This window comes from Magallana gigas, chromosome 2, assembly GCF_963853765.1.
Source record: "Magallana gigas chromosome 2, xbMagGiga1.1, whole genome shotgun sequence".
NCBI classification, from domain to species: domain Eukaryota; kingdom Metazoa; phylum Mollusca; class Bivalvia; order Ostreida; family Ostreidae; genus Magallana; species Magallana gigas.
This window is the reverse complement of record NC_088854.1, coordinates 760,281-779,800: the sequence shown is the minus strand read 5'-3', so window position 1 is coordinate 779,800 and position 19,520 is coordinate 760,281. Positions and strand designations below refer to the sequence as shown.

Below are 19,520 nucleotides of genomic sequence, written 5' to 3'. Positions count from 1 at the left end.
AATCTACAGTACCATACACTATCAATGTCAGACACAATGAAGACTGTATACCAGATATTTGTAATACCAATACCTGAGATCTAGTCGGTCCTTCTCACAGTTCCCTATAAATGTTCCGAACTGACAAGAGTAAACATGGTCGTGAATTGTCAGGAGGAAGCGTTCGTTGAACTGGAACGCGCACGGATACTGCTGCATGACCTGCCACGTGGCCTCCACAAACTGTGTGAACACCGGGGACACCTCCTTGTTGTCCGGAGTATCCAGGAATCCGCAGCGATCCGTGAACTTGTGACCGAACGACAGCCATTCCTTCTCTATTAGTGCCTGCATGCAAGTAAGCATTGAGGATAACCAAACAAATAGGAATGAATCCAATAGCTTCAGAATTCATACCAGTATAAACAAGTTTGTACAGTTTACACTGAATATAACACCAACCATGTTTATAAAGATTAAATTCCGGAGATATTGAATTAATCCTTATAAGTCAAATACTTGTTATCAAATTGAAAAATTAAGACAAATCATCATTACAAAACATACAAATTAAATTCATAATGAAGACTAAAGAAAAAATAATAGAGATGTTACATATTTGTGTCCATCTGATTCATTTATTTAGTAAACATAAACATGACATGGTTTACAGCTATTTGTACCTGGAATCCCTGAATGGTTCTGTAGTAGGGATCCAGGATCAGACTGGAGAGAGAGCAGGTCTGGGCCGTCCTGTCCCAGCCATCCGAGCAGTGAACCAGTACACTGTGGCCGCCCTTAACAGCCTGTTAATAAAACAGTGAACATGTATAACAGGACAAAGTACCAGCACAATTTAAGTCTGGGGCAAGTTATAAAAGAAGAGTAACTCCAGAACATTTCTGTAAATTAAGAAATAAACAAGTGCAGATAAAAACAGAGACCACATTGACGCTAATGTATAGAAATCTTTAATAACACAATATGACACATTACTTTTAATGAAAAATGAAACTCTGATTGACTCTGATTTGTCTTGGTACATGTATTCATAGAATTAGTAGGACAAGCAAGCAGTCCATTAGAGCAACATACATCCAGTGATCCAAAATCACCGCTGAATTGTCTTGTACAATACAATAACAATGGCTGATGTGTACCATTTCAGGATTCTTGACAGGAAGTTCAATCTACTCTGACTCATTTTGACGAGATGAATGAACGGATTAGGCTGTTACCTATGGGGTTAAATGGCAACATTGTGCTACTTACCTCAGCTATGAAGACCGAGGTGTCGACGACGGCCTTGATGTGCTTCAGCCAGCCACTGGCCTCTAGACCCTGTAGGAAGGCAGACATGGTCGGGTTCTTCATCTCACACACTGAAACAAGGACATATACAATTCAGACAACACTGACACAAACACATACAACTTAAGTAATACGCTGATTATCAGATACATACACAGATTAGTAAATACATGGATGGTACATTGTAACAAGCACACACAGTTCAGAAATTCAACGTATTAGACATCAGCCTTCATATCTCTACCAGGGGAGAATTTAATATAATTTTGACAGTATTTTAATTTGATCAAAGTGTCCTATCATCAGAGACGTAAATAACAGAGATTGGAAACTGATCGAAATCTCTTGAAATCCCGCGGCCCCTGTTGTAAAGTGTTCCGAGTTTAAATCAGTATATCTTTCTAATAAACAATCATATCAAAATATAAACAGCTAAAACCTATTGCCAAAACATTCAAAATATTATATTTTCATGAGTTTATGTCATATAAAGAATATTAAAAAAGGAGTTTTAGGAGGCAGTTGGCTACCCGTTGTCCGAGATTTCCCCGATGTTTTATAGCTGGCCAATATATTTTTTATATATTAATCTTATTTTTCGATTTTTGGTTTCAAAAATGTCTAAAACTTATGCACACTTTTCATTAAAACAATATACTTTTGGTTTAAGATCATTATCTCCGTTTACTAAAATGTAGTTCTCAAAGTAAGGTTGGTCCCGTACCATTTTTCAACAACAAAACATGCTAATAGCGGAGTTGCCAATCTCTGTTATTTATGTCTCTGCTATTATATAGACTAGGAATGTGGACCACGTTGTGGTGCCCCGAACACTTGACACATAGAGAGAGACGTACCGTCCAGCAGCTTCTGGAGGCTGGCCCTCATGACGTGGATGTTCTCTATCCCCAGGAACTGGAACTTGATGTCTGTGTAATGGTTGTCATTCTCGTAGCCTTTACCAGCCGCCTTATTGGCCATGGCATTAATCTAAAACAGTATCAAGATGTCTGTGTAATGGTTGAAATGGTGATTAGGATATTTTAAGTGAAAGAATGTTGAGCAGAACAAGTCTAAGTTTGAGTACTTAGTACCAAGATGTGTAAATAGAGTGGGCCACTAGACGGATTCTGGGATATTGGGGTCAGTGCTGCAGAACAAACAGCATTTACAGTAGACCCTACATCATCAGACATGTTATGTAATCAGTCCTTGTCAGTATTCAGCCATTCATCAGGTTTCCTGTCTGTAGTGTGTGACAGCCCTAACCACCCACACACACAATGGAGTACCGCAGTCGGAACTCTTGGTCTGGTGCCAGACAGAAGTCACCTCCGGACTCGACAACATTCACTGCTTTGTTTTATAACTACAGGTTTCCGTCAGCCAGTAATCAAATATGTAAAAATTGACAGGCAGAGAAGATTTACCAATGCCTGATAGAATGCATGTCAGGGCTGGGAGCTGTGAAATGATTGGCTTTTATCTTGATGGAACTCTCCAGCTGTGAAATGTTACAACCATCAACACATCAATGATGTCTGCCTGCTGATCCATAGAGGCTCATCTTATGTAATATGCTGGCTGTTTATCAATTCAACAACTAACTAAATGAGTCATTCTTCTAGCATTGATTCAAATGATCGTCAAATAATTATACCATCGCCGGAAACCCACGACCTGTCTCGCATACGCTTACTGACCATGGCTCAACGTGCTGAAATTTTATTTTGTTCTTTGCTGCATTCTGGTTGGTTTTTTCAGGCTTTTGTGATGAAAATTCTAATCAGGTTGATGCTTTCAATTGCATTTAATAACAACTGCATGCTTTCATAATGAAAACTGGGTTGCTCCCCTTTACCATGTGGCAATGTTAATACCGCTACATCATATATCTGGCAGTGCCTGAGAACTACATATTCATGAAGCAAAAAAAAACCCTACATTTAGTTGTATCACAGTCAGAAAGTGTTTGGGGAGCTAGTCTAAAGTTTCCAACAATGAAATCATATACACCCTAAAATCCAATACCAAGAAAGAATTTATTATAATACTGTCAGTTCACAACCAGCAGGTTAAACATTTTCTGTCATTTTACTACTTCCAACAATGGAAGTCACTTTAGTGTCAGCTTTAAGAATGAAATAAATATATTACCTTTGGCCGGGTATCGACAACATACATGAAGTCGGAGTTTTTGCTGGGGTTGGACTTGAGTATACAATGAAGCATTTGTTCATCCTCCACACAGCGAGCTCTGAACCCAGAGAGAGGCTGACTGCAGCGACAAATGGCCGCCTAAAACAAGGGCCATGTGTTTCTATCAAACTCAAAAAGGGTAATGCACATAACAAAAACAAAAATGTGATCAACAAATAAAAGGAAAAATTCCAAATTTCCTATAAACAAGCCAAAACAGATGCAGATTAATAATTAGATGCTTACAGGGACAATTGATAATTAGATGCTTACAGGGACAATTGGGAGACAGTTAATAAGACCAAAAAGAAATGTTTTCATGAAAATCACTAAATATTCTACATTTCAAGTAAAGTTAAATCAGAAAGCAGCTTTCTGTATTTTCAAGTTTGAAAATTTAGCCTAAAAGAAATGATTTTAACTAAAAAAATAAAATTGTGATATCAAATTCCATCAAAAGCCCATGAGATAGAAATTCACAAATTAAAAACAGGATTAACATCTGATGAAAAGAATTCCTGATGATCTGTGATGGTTTGATCTGATGATTTTATCCAACAAGTTGTCTGTTTTCTATCCCCTTGCCAAGACTAAGGGATAAAAAACATGCAACATGTTGGATAAGAATCAAATACATACCATCCAAAATCCTGAGAGATCCTATATATAAACTACAAGTCTGTAACGAGAGCTTACCTGGGTTTTACTGTGGAAATAAGATAAAACAGGAAGTCTTCCACGACTGCGGAACTTGGAACTGCCGAGGATTATGGGAGTGGAAGCGGAGGCGGGAACAAACAGGTGTTTGGGGTACGTATCACAGAGCTGTGGTGGAAACAAAAACATTCAATGTGACTGGGTACATATCATAGATAACGATGAGTCTTCAAAGAAATTATCAAAAAACTTTTCTGTAGATATGCTACAAAACACATACATCTGTATAAACAAATGATTCATTACAAAGTTATAACTTGAACAAGACGATATATTTATCATGTACTTTAAACTTATTGTTGAGTAAAGAAGTGAATATCTTTCACTCATTATTAAGCGCAATGAGTTAAATGATAGATACCTCGAATTTGTTGTTGAGTGAGGATAGAGTCCAGAGCTGGTTGGGTACGCCCATCCTCAGGTATTCGGACCGTGTGTCGTACAGGTCCCAGCCGTATGACTTCTCCGTCCCGTCGGCCGAGGCGTAAACAAATGCGTACAGCTTCTCTATGTCTGCTGTAAAATAAAATTGAGAGAGATTAACTTACACCACTGAAACACCATATTTGTTATCTTGTACTTAATGGGCTTAATATTTAAAAAAGATTTCAGGTTTCAAAGGATTCAAGATATAGAGATTTAAACAATGGTAAGGAAATCTTTTAAGATATCAATGGTATTTCAGATATCAATGTTCAAGATTCAAAATTTGACTTCACTTCAGATATCTGAGTTAAATGTGATGACCTAGATATCTGACCTGGTTTGGAGAGTTCCTGTAGGGAGGCATATATGTCTTGACATTCTCTGTCCCGTGGAATGACGAACGTCAGACAGCGGAAGTCCTTACAGCGGATCAGGAGAGGTGAGCCGCCCGCACTCAAAGGCTGCTTCTCTAGGCTGGACATGTGGGTATGGAGGATCTGTAATCAATCAACAATAATAATTAATCAACTAATTTCTGTAGATTTCTTATTTTATGTACTTAATTTCTCGATTCAAATAATCAAAGTCTAACAATTAGAAGCAAAACAGCCAAAGTGTAACACACGTAGTCAAACAACCAATGTCTAACAACCAGTAGTCAAACAATCAGTAGTCTAACAACCAATGTCTAACAATCTTTAGTTAAACACTCAATTCTAACAACCATTAGTCTAACAACCAATGTCTAACAACAGTAGTCTAACAACCTATGTCTAACAATTAGTAGTAAAACAATAATTGTCTAACCATCAGTAGTCTAACAACCAATGTCTAACAACTTTTAGTCAAACAATCAAAGACTAACAATCAGTAGTCAAACAATCAAAGACTAACAATCAGTAGTCAAACAATCAAAGACTAACAATCAGTAGTCAAACAATCAAAGACTAACAACCATTAGTCAAACAATCAAAGACTAACAATCAGTAGTCAAACAATCAGTATTAGGCTTTTGGTACAATTTTCTGGTATAAAGGGGTTGGGGGAATTTGATCTGAAAATAATTATTGACAACTGATTTCAAATAGAACCCTGGATATCCTGTTAGAATGGCTATCATTGATCATTGGAGAGTAGCTGCCTGAAATGACAGTCAGGATACTACATGTAGTACTGTGAGTCACTCATCAAATGACCAAGTCCCAAATAAACGGCTCACCGTGACATATTGCCTGAGTCATGAAGTGGTTTTGAAACCATTTATACTAATGTTTTAATATCAACAAGCTAATCATTGGAGCATAAAACTAAACATCAGCCAGACTGTATCCAAAATCAATTTTCATCTTCACTCAAAAAATGTATATATAAAGAATGAATTAAGGTGTTTAAATAAAAACTAAGAGATACCAGTAATGGAAAAAACTCAGAAATACCAGTGATGGAATTTGTTTTTCTCTACATTAATAAAGGTCTTCTCAGATAAACAATTAGATTAAGCCACTGGATGGAGATTGATCTGGTTCATGTTTTGGCTCTTCATGTTTTGTTTTTACAACAGGAACATAATTATGATTGAAGAGAATAAATATCGGATGTGACAAGAATTAATTGTTATTGGCCTGTGAACTAAGTTAAGGTGATAACTCCTATCAGGCCCAGAGCCCCGGCCATCACAGCTAATCACCGAGGAAATATATAAAATGTTCACCGCCATCAGACCAACACAGCTGATACCAGGAAAATCCTCCACGGAATACAGAAAAAACTCCACCATTATAGATAGTGGAAAAGTCTAGCTCTTCTTTAGCCTCAATAACTCATTCAGTCCTTCTTACAGACCAATGATTTCTGGTAAATGTATGGTTAGACAAAGACCTCAGATTTGCGAGGTGCATTACAGGTTTGTGTAGAGTCTAAAGGGTTGCTAGTACTTACGGGAGAATAAGGCATTGATTTTATCATTTTGTGAAACATTAGAAACAATAACATAATCATGATAATGCAGAGCAAATTGTGTGTAATAATATTAAAAGGTTTTCACGGTTTTTCGGCCATCGACTCGTACAAATTTGTTTCCGTAATCAACATCATAATTTGCACAAATAGCAGGAAACGAGAAAAAAACCTTCCATTTCTGCACAATAGCATGGAATATGTTTAGATTTCTATTTTAGTTTTTCTGCTGGTTAACTCCTCACACTATGGGGATGCCATTAAGTTTAAGTTCATGCAAGAGGGAAATAGGGCTATACCCAGAAATAGAGTTTTGAAACTACCTCAGTAAATTATAGAGCATTCTGCACTTATCCAGAATTTCATAGATTCCTTCGGAACTATTGCAATGTTCTGGACCAGGTGATGACCATCTTGTCTTGTTACGATTTGAGGTCTCTAACCTCTCAGACTTCCTACAAATTGTTGTTGCTTAATACAAAATAATACATACACATTAATATCTTTTAATTCTTAACATTCAACATGTTCAATGAAAAAAAATATGGTGAAAGAAACTATCTTAGTTCCAGCTTCCTCTATATATCAATTTAATACCATATTGTTAATATCCATTGTCCCTAAATATAGAAATGTATATATAAGATTACGTGAATTTCTATGTCTATTTCATTTTTTGGTTATTGCATTTCTAATGCCCTTGTACATAATGTATTTCTTTTGTCTTTTTACTGCCTTTGTGTATATATTGCCTTTCTATTAATTGCACTTGTACTTCTACAGCCTATTTTCGTCCACATCTGAAAGCACACATATAAACGCCTGTGTCTAATTATCTGCAAAGTCAACAGGGTATTCACATATTTTTTTTACCATTATATGCTTGGAGGAATGATTGTTTCTAATTTCGCAGAAGCAGGTTGTATCTGATTTCTCCGGAGGCCTCCTTAATGATGCATGTAATGTTTGGCTATTAACATAAAAAAATGATTAATTCATTTTGCTGAGACTCTGTGATCAGAGTCCATTGATTCTCAGGGTCAGAACCAGTCGGCCTTATAAACAAGATACACATTGATCAGTCAACCTCAGAAGATCCAAACACAGCAGTCGTTGTATCAGGATGTTGTTCTGAATATAAAAGTTCATAATTGTATCAAATTATGTTTTAATAGCAATACCCTGGCTCTTCAGTAAGGTCATGACATTTGACCTCTTTTATTTTATCTGTTACAGCATTAAATTTTGAAATTATGAAATAATGACCAGTGCAGAGAAATAATCAAAGTACTGAAAGCATTAAAGGGTGCAGCACTGAAATTGTCAAAATACTCACAGAAGAGGATTTACAGGAAAAGCCTTATAAACGTTTGTATTAAATATATATGTATAACCAATTGATTAATGCATGTCGGTTGCAAATAGATGAAGTTTGTTCAAACAAACAAGTAAAATTGTGTTTTAAATTCTCTGCAATTTAGTTTTCTCTACCATGCTAACTTTAAAATTAGAGATTTTCTGATTCTGAAAATCTCTTTTTCCACCAAAAATCTTCTCCACAGAGCATAGCCATGCCTAACAGTATCAAATCAATATCTTCTTATAACATTTCAATTCGTTATTCAAATTCTACATAATTCAGAATACAGTTCAAATAATTTCCATAATACAAACCATTTATACAAGGGTTTATGGTAAAACAACATCATTATATGAAGAAAATACAGAAGTACATGAGATGTATCAGAGAAGTTCGACTATTTAGCTGCCATACAGTAACTTAAGACAGCAGTGAATAACCAAGTGTTCCGAGGAGATGTAATCAATACAGGTCCTGACTATAGGGGCCTGGGCCATTACAGTAATGCTACAGCCATACCAGTCAGTGAAGTGTAAAACTGTTACAGAGGAGGCCAAAAATACAGGGTCTCTGTAAAACCACAGGACTATTACAGAGGAAGCCAAATATACAGGGTCTCTGTAAAACCTCAGGACTGTTACAGAGGAAGCCAAAATACACGGTCTCTGTAAAACCCCAGGACTGTTACAGAGGAAGCCAAAAATACAGTGTCTCTGTAAAACCCCAGGACTGTTACAGAGGAAGCCAAAAATACAGGGTCTCTGTAAAACCTCAGGACTGTTACAGAGGAAGCCAAAAATACAGGGTCTCTGTAAAACCTCAGGACTGTTACAGAGGAAGCCAAAAATACACGGTCTCTGTAAAACCTCAGAATTGTTACAGAGGAGGCCAAAAATACAGGGTCTCTGTAAAACCTCAGGACTGTTACAGAGGAAGCCAAAAATACAGTGTCTCTGTAAAACCCCAGGACTGTTACAGAGGAAGCCAAAAATACAGGGTCTCTGTAAAACCTCAGGACTGTTACAGAGGAAGCCAAAAATACAGGGTCTCTGTAAAACCTCAGGACTGTTACAGAGGAAGCCAAAAATACACGGTCTCTGTAAAACCTCAGAATTGTTACAGAGGAGGCCAAAAATACAGGGTCTCTGTAAAACCTCAGGACTGTTACAGAGGAAGCCAAAAATACAGTGTCTCTGTAAAACCCCAGGACTGTTACAGAGGAAGCCAAAAATACAGGGTCTCTGTAAAACCTCAGGACTGTTACAGAGGAAGCCAAATATACAGGGTCTCTGTAAAACCTCAGGACTGTTACAGAGGAAGCCAAAAATACAGGGTCTCTGTAAAACCTCAGGACTGTTACAGAGAAAGCCAAATATACAGGGTCTCTGTAAAACCCCAGGACTGTTACAGAGGAAGCCAAAAATACAGGGTCTCTGTAAAACCTCAGGACTGTTACAGAGGAAGCCAAATATACAGGGTCTCTGTAAAACCTCAGGACTGTTACAGAGGAAGCCAAAAATACAGGGTCTCTGTAAAACCCCAGGACTGTTACAGAGGAAGCCAAAAATACAGGGTCTCTGTAAAACCTCAGGACTGTTACAGAGGAAGCCAAATATACAGGGTCTCTGTAAAACCCCAGGACTGTTACAGAGGAAGCCAAAATACAGGGTCTCTGTAAAACCCCAGGACTGTTACAGAGGAAGCCAAAAATACTGTGTCTCTGTAAAACCACAGGACTGTTACAGAGGAAGCCAAATATACAGGGTCTCTGTAAACCCCCAGGACTGTTACAGAGGAAGCCAAAAATACACGGTCTCTGTAAAACCTCAGAATTCTTACAGAGGAAGCCAAAATACACGGTCTCTGTAAAACCTCAGAATTCTTACAGAGGAAGCCAAAATACACGGTCTCTGTAAAACCTCAGAATTCTTACAGAGGAAGCCAAAAATACAGGGTCTCTGTAAAACCCCAGGACTGTTACAGAGGAAGCCAAAAATACAGGGTCTCTGTAAAACCCCAGGACTGTTACAGAGGAAGCCAAAAATTCAGGGTCTCTGTAAAACCAAAGGACTGTTACAGAGGAAGCCAAAAATTCAGGGTCTCTGTAAAACCTCAGGACTGTTACAGAGGAAGCCAAAAATACAGGGTCTCTGTAAACCCCCAGGACTGTTACAGAGGAAGCCAAAAATACTGTGTCTCTGTAAAACCCCAGGACTGTTACAGAGGAGGCCAACTATACAGGGTCTCTGTAAAACCCCAGGACTGTTACAGAGGAAGCCAAAAATTCAGGGTCTCATCCATCAGCTCCCCAACAGTCCGGACTCCTTATCTCGGAATCTCCCTGTATACAAGAATCTGGTTTCATTGATTCCTGGTTCCTGCTAAAAGGACCCCAAAATATCCTGCTGTTTTCTTCTATCATCCATTAGAACATAATGGTTTTTGGCATGATAGGAAAACCAAATTAATCAAGCTCAGTGATGGTAAAAGATACATCCAATAAAAGATTCTGGACAGCAGCCACCACTCAGTGTACAAGTTCTAATGTGTTCGTGATCGACGGAGAATATAGTTTCTTTATTAGACACATGTACAAAATTCTTGATATTTAGCAAAATATTTACTTTTCCTTTGTACAAAATCTGAGTTTTAAAAATTAATCTGTTTGAATAAGCTAAAATTTATCATTCATTTCTCAATTTTAGGCTTTCTAAAGTTTTGATTGATGTAAGTTGAGTAGAAAAATAAACTCATCCTTGTTGAGGTACACAATCCTTGAGTGTTCGATTTCTGTGAGAAGCAATAGTTTAGGGAGAGGCCACCTTACAGCAGAATTTCCTCTGTCTTTGTTTCTTTACACTAACATCAAAGGATTTCAGACTGAGCATTGTAGTTTACTTCTAAGTGGAATCTAATTGTGTGATGTCATCTGAAGCCTGTAGCTTGCAGATTATGTTTTTTGCTTCCTTTGTTAAACAAATACGGATTCTATGAGCTGATTGTGTGTAAGAAATTAAACCTGAAATAACACTTCCATATTGATTGAACCTTTCTACCGCTCTTTGAAGTTCATGGATTTCTCAGAAAGCAATTTTGCTATAATTAGATTTTTTAGCAACTCATTCAAGGTAAATGGTTAATTTGACTTGAAGTGAATCAATCCTGAATTAATGATAGAATTATCAGGTAAGAATGAAGATCCCTGTAGGATTCAAATATACTAAGAAACTATAGTCAAATCAATTCTTTACTTGGTAAAACAACTGGTTGTCCAAGAGCTTCAAGGACCCTACACTATGGGTTGATGACTGGTGCTACAAGGCGCAACAGTATACAGTTGTTGACTGGGGTCGAGGGCAACAGTTGATCTGTCAGACCGGCTCGCAAACTGTTGCCCAAGGCTGAAGGCCACGGGCAACAGTTTGCGAGCCGGTCCGACAGATCAACTGTTGCCTGAGACACAGTCAACAACTGTTTTGTTATACCCCTTCTAATCAATAACACGTTTTCGCGGAATGTGACGTCACCGGTCAACAGTCTTTTTTAACAGTCGATTTTAACAGTTCCAATCCAACAGTTCCAGTCCAACAGTCAAAATGCTGGACTTTTTTTGTATAGAGTTATACAGTAACTGTTTACAGGGGTATAACAGAAATGTCTGTTTTATAACTCTAACCATCTCAACATGCCTTGTCTTTTATGATGTTTTAATATTAAAAATCAAATGAGGTCAATGATCAAAGTTTTAAGATTCTTTCAAATCTTAAGAATGTCATGGAAAACGAGCCTCAATCATGAATTAAAATCAAATATTGAAAACAGTTTGATTAAATAAAGTAAAATCTATGAAATAACTTAAATTTCTTCTGTACTTCTGTAATTTTTGCTATCTTTTGAATTATTTGAAAAATTATTTTCTTTCTTCATTAAAAAAAATAGCTGTTAATTGATATTCATTTTATTACATGGTTGTAGGAAGGGTTTTTTGACTACAGAACTATAGTACCGTTTCTTTTTGTCCCATAACTTGATAAGAACCCTGCATATTGAGTAAAAGGTCATCCTATTTCCTGAAACTTTTAATCAGTGGGCAATAAATAAAACCCATTACGTAAATTTGTTCAAACATTTGCGTGCTGTTTGAAAAAAACTACTCCCATTTACTGTTGTGTTTTGAATCGTCACACCTTAGTTATCAAAATCATTAATTTCCAGAAATTAAGTCCTTCTACTTAATGAGATGGTGCATTCACACCCTGAAAATAACAAACTATAGTATAGTAATGGAATTATTTAAATAAAGCCTCATCATAATTGATTTGAGTGTTTGATGAACCATTAACTTGTAAATTTTCAGTTGTTATTTTTTCCTGACTGTTACACTACGAGAATTAGGGTGAAAATAAAAAGTAAACATGAATTCCATGCTAAATCACATCAATGTCTAATCACGATTTATTTCATAGAGTTGGAATTTATTAAAATAAACTGCTTCAATTTCTAGACACTTGTCTGTAATTGCTGAAATTCAATGCATTTGTATTGCAAGAACATCCTATTACTGGATTAGATTTGCATTCAATTGATCTTTTAATTTATTTTTTAGCCATTTTAGAGATATGTTCTTTCTACTCAAATCTCAAGTTTCCTTTACAGAATTCTTAATGCCAACAATCTTTTTCCAAGGTTTAGAATAAAAATCCTAAACTTGAATGATAAAAACTGTATGGATAAAGAAACAAATACCAATTGGTCAGAGAAATCCTGTTAAACTTCATTCTGAGTAAATTATTCATATAGAGTGAATTAAACTATGCTTCATATAGAGTCAATTATCCTATGCTTCACACAGAGTGAGTTAATTATCTTGTATCCCTAGTGAATTATCCTTTGCTTTATATAGAGTGAATTATCTTATGTCCTTCACCCAGAGTGATTTAATTACTATGCTTCACCAAGTGAATAATCCTATGCTCTACAAAGAGTATATAAATCTATGCTTCTTCTATAGTGTATTATCTTATGCTTCTCCTTGTGAATTATCCCTAGCTTCACCAAAAGTGAATTATCCTATGCATGCTTCTCCCAATGAATTATCTTATGTTCCCAAAAATAAATTATCATGTGCTTCATCCAGTGATTAATCCTAATATGCTTCAACAACAAAATTCAAATTATTCTATGCTCCGTTCAACTGTTTCCATGCATGATATACTTATAAGAGCATTACCCTATGCTTCAATCCTTTTGCTTTTTTATTAGTAAATAACCCTAAAATTCAACAGAGGAAAATCTTTTGCTTTAAATTGCGAAATTTTCCTATGTTGTTACTGAGAATTGCTCAACAGTGATTTTGCTAAAGCATAATACAAATGCAGCAGTGACGTCTGAAAGAGTAATGGCATTCAGTAATAATTGCAACAGCAATAAGCACTGTTATGCAGCAATGAATCGTCTAAAAGATAAACTACCACGATATACATTAACTTCAGTTTTCACTAACCAACAGGCTTTTTTACCAATGATTATTAATCGACTCAAGGGGAATGCAGATGACTTCATAAAATAAATCAAAATGACTTCAACAAAAACAAACTATTTACTGCAGAGTACTCTCAATATAATTATCTTAAATCCACAGAATGTTAATGGTCTGATTCAATAACCCTTTCCTGATAGAACTTAAGGTGGACAAAAATCTTTCAATATTTGCCATAAATTACATTTTAGGAAAAAAACCCATTTCAATCACTCTAATGGAGTTTTACATCAGTAATAGAAACAGGGCAGTCTCTGATGCACAAATGTGATCAATTGAAAATGTCTTTGTAGATGCACCAATACTTTCTTATGAAAACGGAATGCTAAAGAGCTTAGATTATTGATTGTGAACTTGGTAATATTGTAATGGTGGTCTATAGAATGTGGCCCCTTGGGTCCTTACTTGGGCCTGTTCTGCGACTTTTGTTTCCCCATTCTATTGAGTTATCACAATTGCTCAAATGCAAAAAGTCCAAGCTTTACATGACATCAAGACAGATTTTGAGGAATTATCAACTCATCAAAATCATGACAATGACAGACTTGACTTGTGTATATGTCGCATTATAGAGTGTGTATTTGTTGATCGTGGCAGACACAGTAAATTCTGATCAATTAATAACCAGCAAGTATTCCCTGGACAACAATATACTTCAATCTCCATTGTCAGATTAAAAAAGTTTCCAATGGAATCTGCAGTCACATCAGCATTACAATATAGGGTTACATTATTAATTGTAACAGCTAGCTGGGATAACAGTGAGTCCGGAAGCTGTATGCAGGTACACAACATTGCACTGGTTCCTCACCTTACAGGTAACCGTGTGCTTGAAACTTACAGGTAACTTATGTATCTATGCCCTATTCTATCTGACCCAACTCATTTCTGGCACAAATACCCCCATTATCTAACCAAATGAAGCTCCTGACTAAACAAGCACTTACAGTATATATATAACCTCACTTAAATCTAAGTAGCTACTGACCCAATCTAATCTAAGGTAATTACTGACCCAACTTATACAAAGGTAACTCACACTGTTACTCTGAACCCAACAGCTACTGACCCAATATACTCAGTTTATACAGGTATCTTCTAATAACAATATACAGGTAATTCATGTAATTACTGCCCCACTCTGAACCCAGCAGCTACTGGGTTATACACTCAGTATAAACAGTTGGGATCTTATTACCATTTACAGGTAACTCATGTAATTACTACCCCACTCTGAACCCAGTAGCTACAGACCCAATATCTACAGGTTTAACTCCCCTGTATTTACTGCCCCCTCCCGATTCCTGACCCCAGCAGCTACTCACCCAGGTCTCCCTCTTGCCGGCGCTGTCCACAAAGATCAGGTGTGTGGTGGTCAGGTAGAGTGTCCCTACGGCAGGGTGTCGGATCCGAAACCTCTCCACCATCTTCACATTGTCTACCTGTCAAAGACAGAGTTACTACAGGTGTAAAATTCATACAACTAAACCAACCTATCCAACACAAAGTTAAAAGGTTATTAGATCTGTAATAATCATTTAACCGAACCAGCCAGCTTTTTAATCCCCCTTCTTGAAAGTTTTCAAGACCATACCTTGATGAATTGTTATTTTCATCGTATTATGATCAAGTTAAGAAAATAAGTATTTGTTGTTGCTTGTATTTTATTCAGTCTATATATTTTACTGGAATAAACAAAGTGCTGGGTTATTTTAAAGAACTCAGCACTTTTTGGGAACACAGGGATGTTTGAACAAGATTTGTTCAATGTATTCACTGAATAAAACAGAGAATAGTTTGCTGAAATATCTGATATGAGTATCATTTATCGTAAATGCTAATACATGCATATGTCCTCTTGGAATTTTGTAAAACCTTTTCAATATTACCTTAAGGTATCCGATCCAGAATAGCCCCAGATTCAATGATTCTGGGTGCATAACAGATGTGTATGGGGTTATTACTCCATATCCTTGGACATAATTGTCATGTTTATGGATTAATATGTAAAAGTGGAATGTGTCCTAATTAATGACCTTATCCTTTTCTTGAAGAGTTGTCCCCCTTTTCTTTTATTCTATAAAAATTAGTTTTTAAACAATCTATACAGTATAAAATTTATTTTCAAAGGTTTTTGTATTCTTAAGAACAAAATATACCTTTCCACCAAGGCATTTATCGATATTCTTAGTTTTTATTTTTTTATTTAAAAAAATATACTTGTCCCCATAGACCATAATGCAATCTTCATTTATTAATTACTGCTTAGTTAATGATATTTTTGAAAATTTCTTTCGGTAAATCTTTCTCTACTCTAAAATGCTTTAAATTAATATCAGAGTATTAAATACATGATGGATATTCAAGGTTGGAAAAATTAGGTCCTAATATGGATCGGATACCTTAATTGAGACCATGAAGTCAATGTAATTTGTAGATACTATCCCATCTTTTATATTGGCAAGTATCTTTTTTTTTCAAATATGAACTTGTCAGCCCCAAGTCCAGATACTGAACAATACCAAGAAAAAACCCATCAATCTATTAAAGCTCTTTAACAATGTTCCCTGATTTTACATACTGTTTATATTAAAAAATTTTATACAAGTTTTTGGATGTGACAAAAATTGGGAGAAATTTTGAACTTTAACAACAATGATCAAAACATCAAAGGCCAAGTGGTCCTTGTGGCATTTCCTGCACAACAAAAACAATGGTGCATAGAATATACAACTCCCATTATTGTTGTTACAATTCTAAATCAAAGAATACCAGTAAAACAAATTATATGATACAGATCGTTTTTCAACTACCTCAACTTAAAACCCATTAGAAATTGAAAAATGATCTTATTGATTTTCCCCTTATTTTTTTGGCCTTCATATTGTAAAGAGTTTTGTTGCAACAAGCCTGAACAGAATAAAATATAGACCTTTCTCCATATCACTGTAGCACAGAATACAAACAACAAACATTAATCTCCAGCAATTGACACTAGACGCCACATCAATAGTAATGCATATTTATCTTCAAAGAATATGTCAATAATGCTTTAACCTTCCCCTACAAAAAACAATCGCCAGTAATTTACGACTGCACAATATTCAGGTATTCATGGGCTGCATTCATTAATTTAAAAACTGTAAAATTGATATCACTATACACTCAACAAAAAGTGTTCCTCTATACCTGCTTGTTAATCGAGTCCTCCCTCAGTAGATTAAGGTCTAGTATATTCCCCATGTCTTGAAACAAGTGGTGAGCGAAGCACTCCAAGTCATCCAGTCTGTCCTGGGTCCATTCCAGTACACTCATTAAGACGGCCCCCGGTCAGGCACAAACAGTTACAATGTCTCGGATACTGACGATGTTTGGGATACCAACAATGTTTGTGATATTGACCACGTTTGGGATACTGACGATGTTTGGGATATTGACGTTTGGGATATTGACGACGATTGGGATACTTATGATCCCCCGACTCTCTACTTCTATAAGTGTATTTCCCTTGACGGACCAACAACTTGTGTCTTTATCAGCTCCTCATACAACTATTGCCTCACTCACCAGAATATTGATTGCATGTTGGCTTTTTGTTGATGGTTTTTTTCCTTTCCAACACAAATTCCTTAGAGTGCCTAATTCATATAAGTCACTGTAAGATCAAAGCAGTTTGAAGCATTAAATGAAATGTACTGTAACAATATTTCTGCAGGAGCTGCACCATACACAGATATGCTGAATTATTGACTGCATGCACTATAATCCCACCACAGGCCAAAGTACCTCCTTCAGCAGAGTACCATCCGAGTCCGAACCCTACTCTGTGAGGCTGTTCATGAGATGAGACCAAGCCATGGAATCTCCTCCGTGACGGCGTCCAATCAATTGGATACACCAAGCTCTGTATCACTCACAGCCTCAAGTCCCGACTACTTTATGCATCAACTATAAACACCAAAATTTGTTGCTTTTTTCACTTTTTCCCCAAATCAAAAATTCACTTGTTGCATTGCTCACAACCTTTGTAGATATTACAATTACGTAGAATTTCAACCTTGATGTGATATTGGTCACATGTCCAAGATTTACTATCAGCCGCCTTATCTCCCTCAGTAGAGTTGTGGTCCAGATGAAGTGACCAGTGTGTCCCGAGGGTTATAATCTTAGTCACTGATTAATTCCTCATAAGCTTCCACACGACATCCAGCCATATAAAGACAGCTGTGATGGCCTATTGAATCAGTGAAACAACCTCTGATTACTGAGGTTCCCATCAATACCTGCTAATGAAATCCCCAGCAGCACACAGAAGTCACACAGAAGTCTCTCTCCAGCCTACAAAAATCTACCCCAGGCATCCAGCACTGCAGACTGAGGAGTGAAACAGACAGGGGACATGTTGATACAAGAGCCCAGTGCTGGAATTTCATACAGACCAATACAACCAATGAATAATTAATTGAATAATTACTACAGTAGTTTCTCCTTGGTAATATATGCATATGGGTTCATCTTCAGTGCACCAGCAGTTGGCACTCATTGACGGGTCAAATTTCCAGACCAAAATATTCTTTTACAATAGATTATCACCGAAGCATTACTCCAACAATTTCTCTACAACTCTTTATAATATACATTACTGTTAACATATACCATCAATTATTTGCTACGTACCTCACAATCTAACTGGTCAGGGTGATTTTAAAACCATCATATAAAAGGGCTATAATTTATGTATCTGGTGGTCAGTGGTAGATCCCCCCCCCCCAAAAAAAAAACCCCCCAATAATTATGAGTTATTTTCATGTTAGGTCATTAGCTTACATTATTTCGGTCAAAATGGATTTCCTAGAGATCCAATGCATCCTAAAAATGAGTATCCCAAACATGGGATCTGGATTTCTCTAAAAAGAAATGGGTATACCTGGTATTAAAGACTAAGTGCATGTTTCAACTTGAGCCTTCTCTATATTACAAAAGTCTCCTTCGTCCCTATCCTCAAAGATTTCATATTTGATATGCATGTATCTTTTTCTCCTTTTGTTTTTGTGATTTACTTTTTTGTGTGAAGTGCATGCAAGGACACCATGGTGTGCACAGACATCAGTCTCCAGAGCATCTCCCATGTTCTTTGATATTTCTCATCAGGCATGGACATTATCCTAATACAGCCATATTGCTAATACAATTTTTCATCGTATTCTTCCAATCTGATCCTGTATCTGATTACACAGTCGCTCATACATCATATACAGGAGAGGATTAGGCATTACTTCAGAATTTGTTTTGATATTAAATATCATTTGTCCATCTGGCAGATTCGCTGGACTGGAAGGCCCGGGAACCAAGGTCTACCAGAGTACACACAATCACGTCAGGATCTCCGGAAAACAGGACACTCCGTATTGATTTCTGATGCCAAGAAATGATACAGAGGGCCGCATCAGGACAAAGTGTTTTGAGGTGGTTAGACACTTTTTGGACCTGATCCCTGGACGGTTTCTTTAGAGATGTCACTCTATGTTAGAATCAATTTATTGCAATCAAACAATGAAGTCTTTTGTTACAAGTAAAGAACTTAGTGTAGGCGTGATAGAAACTGACACACAGACAGACCACCAAGTTCTTAAAATCGTCTTCAACATTGATTTTACAGATTTTCCTAAATCTAACTTAATTGTTATGCGTATTTACTTCTTCCTCTTGGTATCACTTTGAAGCTAGCTGGACCATAAACTGTTATTAGCCAGAATAATGGGTTGTTTGCATGTCTGTAGCAGATGAGGACTTTCCCAGCAGCAGATAGCTGACCAAAGCAACAAGCAAAATATACTCAGCATTCAGTGTTTATCCAACCCTTATACATCTCAAGAATTGATGTAAAGTTGGCCTCTGTGTACATACAATCTGCCAATCACGTATAACCAAATACCTGGCAATGGATCATTGACAAAGAAAAATACTGTATCATTTCAGTCAACATCTCAAAAGTATTTTGCAATCATATTAACATTCAGCCTACTTCTAACC

General features: G+C 36.6%; 1 protein-coding gene across 4 annotated transcripts in view; it reads right to left on the bottom strand.

Moving 5' to 3' along the window:
- Positions 1–19,520, bottom strand: part of LOC105318437 (myotubularin-related protein 6) — a 28,969-nt gene that overhangs the window by 4,355 nt on the left and 5,094 nt on the right. For 2 of the 4 annotated variants that reach the window (XM_066074401.1, XM_066074404.1), the window contains exons 1-10: positions 16,677–17,877; positions 14,813–14,929; positions 4,967–5,129; positions 4,568–4,722; positions 4,186–4,314; positions 3,448–3,588; positions 2,148–2,280; positions 1,252–1,361; positions 663–785; positions 74–327 (exon numbers count right to left, since the gene is read on the bottom strand). In XM_066074401.1, the coding sequence (XP_065930473.1) occupies positions 74–327; positions 663–785; positions 1,252–1,361; positions 2,148–2,280; positions 3,448–3,588; positions 4,186–4,314; positions 4,568–4,722; positions 4,967–5,129; positions 14,813–14,929; positions 16,677–16,802 (1,451 nt within the window). In that variant the 5' untranslated portion in view covers positions 16,803–17,877. Of the gene's footprint in view, positions 1–73; positions 328–662; positions 786–1,251; positions 1,362–2,147; positions 2,281–3,447; positions 3,589–4,185; positions 4,315–4,567; positions 4,723–4,966; positions 5,130–14,812; positions 14,930–16,676; positions 17,881–19,520 lie in introns of those variants that run through there. The other 2 variants (XM_066074402.1, XM_066074403.1) reach the window with 2 other exon arrangements.